Raw genomic sequence first — 11,521 nt, forward strand, 5'->3', positions numbered from 1 at the left:
GAACACTCTCTCCCGAGCTGGTGTACAACCAGATGAGTTGATCGCTTGAGCCCAGTCCCACAGTGAGCAGCAGCAGAACGGTCTCTCCTCGGCACGTCGATGGTCCTGCACTTCCCCAGAACCTGTAAAGCACTTCCCACACGCTGGACATTTCAAGAGGTCTCTCATCAGTGTGAACTCGTTGGTGTGTCGGAAGGTGGCGGGGGGTGGGGAACGTCCTGAACCTCTTCCCACACTGTGGGCAGCTGAATGGTAATCCGCCACTTCTGCCCTCTCCCCAGAAACAACCTCCAACAAAGAAAGCAGCTCCCACCGAACACGAGAGCCAGCCACCCACACACAACCCACCCAGATAGCGGCACGGTGGCACAGCGGGTTAGCACTGCTGCTCCAGGGACCTGGGTTCGATTCAAGGCTCGGGTCACTGCCTGTGCGGAGTTTGCACATTCTCCTCGTGTCTGCGTGGGTTTCCTCCCACAGTCCAAAGATGTGCAGGTTAGGTCGATTGGCCGTGCTAAAAAATATTGTCCCCTTAGTGTCCTGGGATGCGTAGGCTAGAGGGATTAGTGAGTAAAACATGTAGGGATATGGGGGTAGGGCCTGGGTGGGATTGTGTTTGGTGCAGACTCCACAGGCCTCTTTCTGCACTGCAGGGTTCTATGATTGATAAAAGCAAACTACTGCGGATGCTGGAATTCGAAACAAAAGCAGAAAATGCTGGAAAATCTCAGCAGGTCTGACAGCAGCTGTGGAAATCCGCCGTTTCGGGTCTCGATCACTCTTCCTCAGAGCTGCAGGACGCAGGTTCAAGGGTGTGGATTCAGGGTTAGGGAGACTGGGAACTTGATCCGGGGGGGGGAGGGAAACGGCAGAGGCAGCTGGTCAGATCGTCTGAATCGTAGTAACAAAGGAGCCCCTCACGCTGGGTGGAGGGGAGGACGGAGGAGACAAGGGAGAGGCCTTCCAAAGAAACTAACTTGTGTCGGGGGTATAGGACATTGTGTTTGATACGCAGTTGATTCACTAGAATTTCATTTTCAATTTCCTGAATCCTAGTCTCAAAGTGAGAGGTTCTGAGAAGTCTCTCATTGGTCAGAAAAGGGCTAGATGGCCTACTCCTGCTCCTATTTCTTACGTTCTCATGTTCCGAATACGTCGCCCAGAGATCATTTCAAAGGTTTCTCCAGCGGGAACTCAGTGTCATTTCAGCAGAAAGCGTAGCGAAGTGAACCCCGTGAATGGTCTCTCCCCAGCGAGAAGCTGCTGTTTTGTCTTTTGGGGGAGGGGGGTGGAACGGCACAGTGCTTAGCACCGCTGCCTCACAACGCCGGGGACGCGGGTTCGATTCCCGGCTTGGGTCACCGTCTGTGCGGAGTTTGCGCGTTCTCCCCGTGTCTGCGTGGGTTTTCCCCCAGATGCTCCGGTTTCCTCCCACAGTCTGAAAGACGTGCTGGTTTAGGTGCATTGACCCAAACGCTCCCACCCACCCCCCCCCGAGTGTGGCGACTCGGGGATTTTCCACAATAACTTCATTGCGGTGTCAACGTAAGTCTACTCGCGGCTAATTTACTTTTAGGAGGGTGACTGTTGAGTGAATCCCTTCGTGAACATGGACACAGCGAACGGCCTCTCCCCGCCGTGAGCTCGCTGGTGCCTCAACAGGTTGGACGACTGAGTGAACCGCTTCCCGCACTTGGAGCAGGCGAACGGCCTCTCCCCGGTGTGACTGCGCCGGTGGGTAATGAGGTCAGATGATCGCCTGAACCCAGTCCCGCAGTGGGAGCACCTGAACGGCCTCTCGTCAGTGTGCGCACGGCGATGAGACGCCAGGTCCCAGGAGCTTTTGAAGCACTGCCTGCAGTCCGAGCACTTAAAAGGCCTCTCGTCGGTGTGAACTTGCTGGTGCCTCTGGAGGTGGGACGACCGAGTGAACCCCTTCCCGCACGTGGAGCAGGTGAACGGCCTCTCCCCGGTGTGGCTGCGCTGGTGGGTCAGCAGGTCGGACGACAGGGTGAATCCCTTCCCGCAGTCGGGGCAGGTGAAGGGCCGCTCCCCGGTGTGGACGCGCTGGTGGGCCAGCAGGTCGGAGGACCGAGTGAAGCCCTTCCCGCACACGCAGCAGGCGAAGAGCCGCTCGCCGGTGTGAAATCGCCGGTGCGTCAGCAGGTTGGTGGAGTTGATGAAGGCCTTCCCGCACTCTGAGCAGCTGAACGGCCTCTCCCCGGTGTGAACTCGCTGGTGCGTGCGCAGCGTCGACGACTGGGTGAATCCTTTGCCGCACACGGGGCAGGTGAACGGCCTCTCCCCGGTGTGGATGCGGCGGTGGGTCTCCAGCTTCGACTGGTAGCTGAACCCCTTCCCGCAGTCCCCACATTTCCACGACTTCTTGCTTTCTCCTTCCATCTTCCGAAGCCAGCGATGTTCAGGTTAAAATGGGCGGCTGTCAAGAGCTTGACGTGATGCTCACAGCGAGCTTCCTGACTGCAAATCCTCCTGTTCTAACACCCTGTGGAATTGATTTAAAAATGGAAAAAAAAGGGAATGAGAGAGGGTCCACAAAAACACAAACGCAGGCCATAAACTTGAGGTCAGCGTTAGGAAAAAGTAACCATTTAAACTGGTGCGTTGTCATAGCCCAACTGATTGGCTAATATTCTTTACAGAAGGAAACTCTAAATTTTAGGCCAAATGCAGGTTTATTTATTAGTGTCACAAGTAGGCTCACGTTAACACTGCAATGAAGTTACTGTGAAAATCCCCTAGTCGCCACATCCGGCCCCTGTTCAGGTAACACGGAGGGAGAATTCAGCACGGCCGACGCACCTAACCAGCACGTCTTTCGGACTGTGGGAGGAAACCGGAGCACCCGGAGGAAACCCACTCAGATAAAGGGAGAAGGTGCAGACTCCGCGCAGACAGCGGCCCAGGCCGGGATTCGAACCCGGGTCCCCTGGCGTGGTGAGGCAGCAGTGCCAACCCCACTGCGCCACCCGGTCTAGAATGTGGCCTCAACTGGGTGGGGGGGAGAGAGTTTGGGATGGTGGGGGGGGCAGAGGGCCTGGGTCAGACGCCCCTGTCACAGAGTCGGTGCGGGCTTGATGTTCTGAGTAGCCTCCTTCTGCAGTGTGGGGGATTCAGATTTGAGGAGGAACTTCTTCACTCAAAGGGTGGTGAACCTCTGGAATTCTCTGCCCGTTGACGTGATGGAGGCTGCCTCGCTGAATACATTTAAGTCACGGGTGGGTAGGTTTCTGACAGACAGGGGAATTAAGGGTTGTGGGGGGTGGGGGGGAAACCAGAACTGATCCACTTCTTACTGAATGGCGGGGCAGGCTCGAGGGGCTAGATGGCCGACTCCTCCTCCTATTTCTTACAAACGGACTCGAGGCTGGGTGAAGCATGTTTTTGACCCACACGGGAGCCCGAGGATTACCGGTGGGCGCACAGGGGGGTGGGGAAAGGGTCAGGAAAACTGTCTGCACGTAAGCCATGAATTGCAAAGATGGGCTGAATGGCCTGGGCTCAGGTGGAGAAGTCAATGGGAGGCTGAGGCCCCGCCCCCTCTTTGTTGCGTCACGGGGAGACGGCCGCGCATGCGCCCTGCTCCCCCCCACCCACCCCTCCCGCTGAAGCAAGATGGCGGCCGCGGCCTTGGGCCTGGTTCCGGTGGAAAATCCCCGCTGCTAAACACCCGCGACCCGCAGGCTCCGACTCCGGGGGAGGGAAGGCTTGCGGCCGACGGTGGGCGTTTGTGAAGCCTCCGCTCGCTCCCTCCTTCCTTCCCTCCACCCCGGCTCCATTCCTCCCACCGGCTCTCACCCGCTGAAAGAAGCCGCCGCCTCTCCCGCACACTCAGAGGGCTCCGCGCCGACTGACGGTGCGCATGCGCCCGATGCAGCACCGCGCCTGCGCACTGGGCTGCTGCGGAGGGACTTAGGGCGCTGCCACAGCCGCGGCGCATGTTGGGTAACAGCAGCGCCATGGGCTCATGCGACAGAGGATCAAACTAACTTCTCACCCACATAAGAAGAATTACTTTTTTTTAAAAGAAATCACACATTTTTTGTGAATCGGTACTCTGTTTGCCAACATTAAGGGCATTTAAATGGTCACTGGATAAACATATTGATGATATTGGAATAGTGTCGATTAGATGGGCTTTAGATTGGTTTCACAGGTCAGCGCAACATCGAGGGCCAAAGGGCCTGTACTGTTCTATTTTACGCTCCATTCCTGAAAATTATTTAAACACCTGCTCTTCTCTGCGAATGAGCAGAGGTTTTCTGAACTGTAAGTTTTAATGTTTATTTATCATTCACAAGTAAGGCTTACATTAACACTGCAATGAAGTTACTGTGAAACTTCCCTAGCCACCGCAGTCCGGCACTTGTTTGGGTCAATACACCTAACCAGCAGGTCTTTGGGAGGAAACCAGAGCACCCAGCGGAAACTCACTCAGACATGGGAAGAACATGCAAACTTCATAAGAACATAAGAAATAGGAGCAGGAGTAGGCCATCTAGCCCTTCGAGCCTGCCCCGCCATTCAATAAGATCATGGCTGATCTGTTGTGGCTCAGTTCCACTTTCCCGCCCTCTCCCCATAACCCTTAATCCCCTCTCTTATCAAGAACCCATCAACCCGCTTCTTAAAAATATTTAGCGAGGCAGCCTCCACCACTTCAACGGGCAGAGAATTCCAGAGATTCACCACCCTTTGAGTGAAGAAGTTCCTCCTCAACTCCGTTCTAAACCGCCTCCCCTTTATCTTGAGGCTGTGCCCCCTAGTCCTACTGTCTTTTTTGAGCGGGAAGAGTCTCTCCACCTCTATCCTATCCATCCCATTCATCATCTTATACGTCTCAATGAGATCTCCCCTCATTCTTCTAAACTCTAACGAGTACAAGCCTAGTTTATTCAGCCTCTCCTCATAGCTCAATCCCCTCAACTCCGGTATCAGCCTAGTAAACCTCCTCTGCACTCCCTCCAGGGCCAAAATATCCTTGCGCAGGTGCGGCGCCCAAAACTGCACACAGTACTCCAGCTGCGGCCTCACCAATGCCCTATACAGCTGCAGCAAGACCTCCCTACTTTTATATTCAATCCCCCTCGCTATGAAGGCCAGCATCCCATTCGCCTTCCTGACCACCTGCTGCACCTGCAGGCTGGGTTTTTGCGACTCATGCACAAGGACCCCGAGGTCCCTCTGCACCGTTGCCTGCTGCAGTTTTTCGCCACGTAAGTAATAGTCCTTCCTACCATTCTTCCTACCAAAGTGGACCACCTCACACTTGCCAACATTAAATTCCATTTGCCATTTCCTGGCCCATTCGCCAGTGCTAATCATTGTGCTACACTGGCTTTCCAAAGTGTTGTCCAACTCCCCCGCCCAACCTCCGGACTGGGTCAGATCTCAAACAATGACGAGACAGCGTACAGGAATGATAGAGAATATGGTCAACTGGTGCAATGACAATAATCTGTACCTCAACGTCAACAAAATGAAGGAGATTGTCATCGACTTCAGGAAGCATAGTGGAGAACATGCCCCTATTTACATCAATGGGGACAAAGTAGAAAGGGTCAAGAGCTTTAAGTTTTTAGGTGTCCAGATCACCAACAGCCTGTCCTGGTCTTCCCTCCCCCCATGTCAATGCTGTACTTAAGCCCCGCCAAGACTTTTACTTTTCTGAGAAGACTAAGGAAATTTGGCATGTTAGCTATGACTCTCACCAACTTTTACAGGTGCACCATAGAAAGCATTCTTTCTGGCTGTATCACAGCTTGGTATGGGCTCCTGTTCTGCCCAAGAATACAAGAAACTACAAAAGGTCGTGAATGTAGCCCCAATCCAGCCACACAAACCAGCCTCCCATCCACTGACTGTCTACACTTCCCGCTGCCTCGGGGAAAAGCAGCCGGGATAATTAAGGACCCCCCCACGCACCCCGGACATTCTCTCTTCCGCCTTCTTCCATCGGGAAAAAGATACAAAAGTCTGAGGTCACGTACCGACCGACTCAAGAACAGGTTCTTCCCTGCGGCCAGATTTTTGAATGGGTCTACCTCACACTAAGCTGATCTTTCTCTACACCCTCGCTATGACTGTAACACTACATTCTGCACCCTCTCCTTTCCTTCTCTATGAACGGTATGCTTTGGCTGTAAAGCGCACAAGAAACAATACTTTTCACTGTGCGTAAATACGTGACAATAATAAATTAAATCAAATCACCCTCGGCTTCTTGTGAATCTCCTCTGTACTCTCCAATGCCTTCCTCAAGTGTGGCACTAAGGATTGGATGCAGTGCTTCAGGTGAGGCCAAACAAGTGTCTTATACAAGTTCAACGTGACCTTCCTCACCTTGTACGCTATGCCCCTATTAACAAAGCTTCAGATGCTATCTGCTTTATTATCTGCTCTCTCAACCTGCCCTTCCATCTCCATTAGCAAGTTGAGCTCCTATACAATTTATCCCATTATCCAATCATGAATATAGACCCTAAATAGTTGAGATCCCAACACTGCTCCCACTCCACTAGTTACACTTTGCCGTCCTGAAAATGACCCACTTGTCCCAACTCATTAGTTAACCAAGACTCTATCCCTGCTAATATAGCACCCACAACACCATGAGCTCCTAACTTGTGCAGTAACCTTTTATGTGATATCTTACTAAATGCCTTTGGAAATCCAACATGTATCACATCTACTGGCTCCCCTTTATCTACCCTGCTTCTTATTCCCCCAAAGAACTCAAGGCTCTGCAGTCATTTTGGAGTTGAGGATTTGGGAGACAGGAGAGAGGGACAGCTCTTGAAAAGGAATGAACATGTATTAACATAAGCAATAGGAGCAGGAGTAGGCCATCTAGCCCTTTGAGCCTGCCCCACCATTCAATAAGATCATGGCTGATCTGATAGTGGATCAGTTCCACTTACCCGCCTGCTCCCCATAACCCTTAATTCCCTTATTGATCTGAAATCTATCTACCTGTGACTTAAGTATATTCAACGAGGCAGCCCCCACCACTTCAACGGGCAGAGAATTCCAGAGACTCACCACCCTTTGAGTGAAGAAGTTCCTCCTCAACTCCAATCTAAACTGCCCACCCCCCTTATCTTGAGGCTGTGCCCTCTAGTCCTGCTATCCTTTCTAAGCAGGAAGAATCTCTCTACCTCTACCCTATCCATCCCCTTCATTATCTTATACGTCTCTATAAGATCCCCTCTCAGCCTTCTAAACTCCAACGAGTACAGACCCAATCTACTCAATCTCTCCTCATAAGCTAACCCCCTCATCTCCGGTATCAGTCTAGTGAACCTTGTCTGTACTCCCTCCAAGGTCAATATATCCTTTCGCAAATAAGGGGACCAAAACTGCACACAGTACTCCAGTTATGGCCTCACCAGTGCCCTGTACGGTTGCAGCAAGACCTCCCTGCTTTTATATTCTATCCCCCTCGCTATAAAGGCAACATCCCATTCACCTTCTTGATCACCTGCTGCACCTGCAGACTGGGTTTTTGCAATTCGTGCACAAGGACCCCCAGGTCCCTCTGCACCCTAGCATGCTGCAACTTTTCACCCACTTAAATAATATTCCATCCTACTATTATTTCTACCAAAGTGGATAACCTCACATTCGTATTAGGGATGTTGAAATGTTTATGGCGAAACTGATTTGATGTTTGTCTGGAATATTAATTCCTGAAACGGGATTGGCCTTTATTATCATCGGAATTAGACCAGCAATGGAAAAATGGACAAAACAGTAAAATCCAAATCACTTACTTGTGAACTTGCTGGTGTCTCAGCAGGGTGGATGAATGAGCAAATCCCTTCCCACACACAGAGCAGGCGAACGGCTTCTCCCCAGTGTGGACCCGCTGGTGTGTCAGCAGGGTTGACGACTGGGTGAATCGCTTCCCACAGGTAGAGCAGCCGAACGGCCTCTCCCCGGTGTGGACTCGCTGGTGCTCCAGCAGGTCCGTCGACCCACTGAACCCCTTCCCACACACCGAGCAGGTGAAGGGCCTCTCCCCGGTGTGAACCCGCTGGTGTTTCCGCAGGGTGGACGAGTTAGTGAATCCCTTCCCGCACTGGGAGCAGGAGAAGGGCCTCTCCCCGGTGTGGACCCGCTGGTGCGTCAGCAAGCGCGACGACCGAGTGAATCCCTTCCCGCAGTAGGTGCAGGTAAACGGGCTCTCGCCGGTGTGAATTCGCCGGTGCACGGTCAGGTCCGATAGCTGCCTGAACCCAGTGCCGCACTGAGGGCACCTGAACGGTCTCTCGTCGGTGTGAATACGCTGATGGCGCATCAGTTCGGCGGAACTTTTGTAGCACTTCTCGCACACGGGGCATTTAAAGGGTCTCTCTTCGGAGTGGACTCGCTGGTGAGCCAAAAGGTTGCACGACAGACTGAATCCCTTCCCGCACACCGAGCAGGTGAAGGGTCTCTCCCCGGTGTGAGTGCGCCGATGAGTTTCCAGCTCAACGGGATAATTAAACCCCTTCTCACAATCCCCGCACTTCCACGGTTTCTCCTCCGCGTGACTGCACTTGTGGCTCGAGACGTCATTTGATCGGATGAAGCCTCGTCCACACGCAGAGCACGCGTGCAGTTTCTCTCCACTCTGAGCGGTGCTTTCTCCTTCCATGCTCAAAATCCCAAAGATTTCCCGGGTGAAGGAAAACTGTCGGACGGCTGTCTGATCCTGTTGTGGCGACGGGTTTGAGTTTCCCCAACTGCAAATCCTCCCTTTCTGATATCCTGTGAAATAAAAACAGAAAAAAGGGAGTGACAGAGAACCCACAAAAACACAAAAGTAGAAATCGAGTAGTATAATTTGTGACTGGCACTTGGAAAAAGTTTATAAATTTCTAACAGGGTTAGACAGGATGGCTTCAGAATGAAATGTTGCCAATAATGGGGAATCGTAGAAACCCTACAGTGCAGAAAGAGGCCATTTGGCCCATCAAGTCTGCTCCAACCACAATCCTATCCAGGCCCTACCCCCATATCCCTACATATTTACCCACTAATTCCTCTATCCTACACATCCCTGTACACTAAGGGGCAATTTTAGCACGGCCAATCAACCTAACCCATACATCTTTGGGCTGTGGGAGGAAACCGGAGCACCCGGAGGAAACCCACGCAGACACGAGGAGAATGTGCAAACTCCACGCAGACAGTGAAATAAGCTGGGAATAGAACCCAGGTCCCTGGAGCTGTGGAGCAGCAGTGCTAACCACTGTGCTACCGTGTCGCCCAGAGTCAAGAAGATGAGATCCTAGTGTCTCTTTACCTTTTCATGCGTAAATCCACCTCTTCCCAAATAAACCTGTTGGACTTTAACCTGGTGTTGAGGCCCATATGGCCCATCAAGTCTGCACCGACCACAATCCCACCCAGGCCCTACCCCCATATCCCTACAAAATTTACCCGCTAATCCCTCTAAACTATGCATCTCTGGACACTAAGGGGCAATTTTAGCATGGCCAATCAACCTAACCCACACATCTTTGGACTGTGGGAGGAAACTGGAGCAGCCGAAGGAAACCCACGCAGACACGAGGAGAATGTGCAAACTCCACACAGACAGCGACCTAAGCCGGGAATCAAACCCAGGTCCCTGGAGCTGTGAAGCAGTAGTGCTAATCCACTGTGCTACCGTGCCACCCTGGAAGTCCAGAACTGGGGTTTCAGGGTAAGGGGCAAACCTTTTACAACCGAGGTGAGGAGAAAAAAAGGTGGAAAGACTCTTCCCGCTCAAAAAAGACAATAGGACTAGGGGGCACAGCCTCAAGATAAAGGGGGGCGGTTTAGAATGGAGTTGAGGAGGAACTTCTTCACTCAAAGGGTGGTGAATCTCTGGAATTCTCTGCCCATTGAAGTGGTGGAGGCTGCCTCGCTAAATATTTTTAAGACGCGGGTTGATGGGTTTTTGATAGGAGAGGGGATTAAGGGTTATGGGGAGGGGGCGGGAAAGTGGAACTGAGCAGCGACAGATCAGCCATGATCTTATTGAATGGCGGGGCAGGCTCGAAGGGCTGGATGGCCTACTCCTGCTCCTATTTCTTATGTTCTTATGTTCTTAAATTTCTTCACCCAGAGGGTGCTGAATGTGTGAAATTCACTCCCACAGAATGTAATTGAGGCCAAAATGTTGTCTGATTTCAAGAAGAAATTAGATATCGCTCTTGGGGCTAAGGGATAGAGAGGAAGGTAGGATCAAGATATTGAATTCAATGAGTAGCCATGATCAAAATGAATGGTGGAGCAGGCTTGAATAGCCTACACCTGCCTCTAGTTTCTATGTTAAGTGACCATGAAAGTTTCTGGGATCATTGTTTAACAAAAAAACAACTAATTCACTCATGTCCTTCAAGATAGGGGCTTGAATTTATCCAGATTTCTGCTGACTATGCACTCTGCAGTGATACCCATTCACTCACAACCGCTTTGCTCACTGACAAACACAGGCTGTCAGTTAAGGAGCACCTCAACGGAATGTTCACCTCCTGGCTTTCAAATCTCGCTCTTTCCTGTTTCCAGCTACACATGTTTAAATCTTTAACTACAGATGAAGCAGAAACACTTACACTCAGGTCCCCATGAACTGAGTGACTGGGTGTGAATGTCTAGTTGAGTTTTCCACCGTCATATCCTGTTCTCCTGATGCTCTCCAAAAAGTCATGTGAGTCCAAGATTAGAAAAGTTAGAAGAGACAACTGTTTCTCTTGGGTTGAGTTTTGTGTGTGTAAATCCTCCCCTCTAACTCCAAAGTCCATCACTGTCAGTCCAGGAGAGAAACTCACAACATTCTCTCCTCCTGCTGGCAGGGAGCAGCGCGCCTGCGCACGGCCGCACACCCGCCACTGTAAAGATGGCGGCCGTCAACTCGGGCCTGTCGTCAGGTTCAGGCTCCCGCCTGGGCCCGCACGAAACCCGGGGCGCTCAAGGCCGTCAATCCTGGCCCGAGGCCTCCGCTGGGTGTTCATGAAGCCTCCCTCGCCACTCCGCCGCCTCCATCAGCCTCCGACGATCGGCCGCGAGTCACTCGTGTCCAAACCGAGGTCACCGCCTGGCTGCAGCGCCAGCATCTAAACTGCGCATGCCCCGACTGGCGCAGACACCGCGCATGCTCAGCAGGAAGGCTGCCGTGCGCATGTTCCAGGACAAGGACAACAATGCGCATGCCCAGGGGGAAGACCACATTGAGTGACAGAGAAGGAGGCCATTCGGCCCATTAAGAACATAAGAAATAGGAGCAGGAGTGGGCCATTTGGCCCCTTCAGCCTGCCCCGCCATTCAATAAGATCATGCTTTCTCCCCATAACCCTTAATTCCCCTGTCTATCAGAAACCTATCTACCCGTGACTTAAATATATTCAGCGAGGCAGCCTCCACCACTTCAACGGGCAGAGAATTCCAGAGATTCACCACCCTTTGAGTGAAGAAGTTCCTCCTCAACTCCGTTCTAAACTGCCTCCCCCCCCACCTGCTGCCTTATTTT

The 11,521-nt window shown here is 52.1% G+C and overlaps 1 protein-coding gene across 1 annotated transcript; it reads right to left on the reverse strand.

Moving 5' to 3' along the window:
* Positions 1–1,514: 1,514 nt before the first annotated feature.
* Positions 1,515–11,107, reverse strand: LOC145340683 (uncharacterized). The gene is made up of 4 exons (XM_080185146.1): positions 10,608–11,107; positions 7,794–8,772; positions 7,588–7,590; positions 1,515–2,389 (listed from the first exon to the last, which is right to left on the reverse strand). The coding sequence occupies exons 2-4, from the start codon at positions 8,657–8,659 to the stop codon at positions 1,573–1,575; spliced, it is 1,686 nt and encodes a 561-aa protein (XP_080041272.1). The 5' UTR covers positions 8,660–8,772; positions 10,608–11,107; the 3' UTR covers positions 1,515–1,572.
* Between the last annotated feature and the right edge of the window lie 414 nt (positions 11,108–11,521).

This window comes from Carcharhinus amblyrhynchos, unplaced genomic scaffold, assembly GCF_965287045.1.
Source record: "Carcharhinus amblyrhynchos unplaced genomic scaffold, sCarAmb.v2.hapA chromosome_1284, whole genome shotgun sequence".
Classification (NCBI taxonomy): domain Eukaryota; kingdom Metazoa; phylum Chordata; class Chondrichthyes; order Carcharhiniformes; family Carcharhinidae; genus Carcharhinus; species Carcharhinus amblyrhynchos.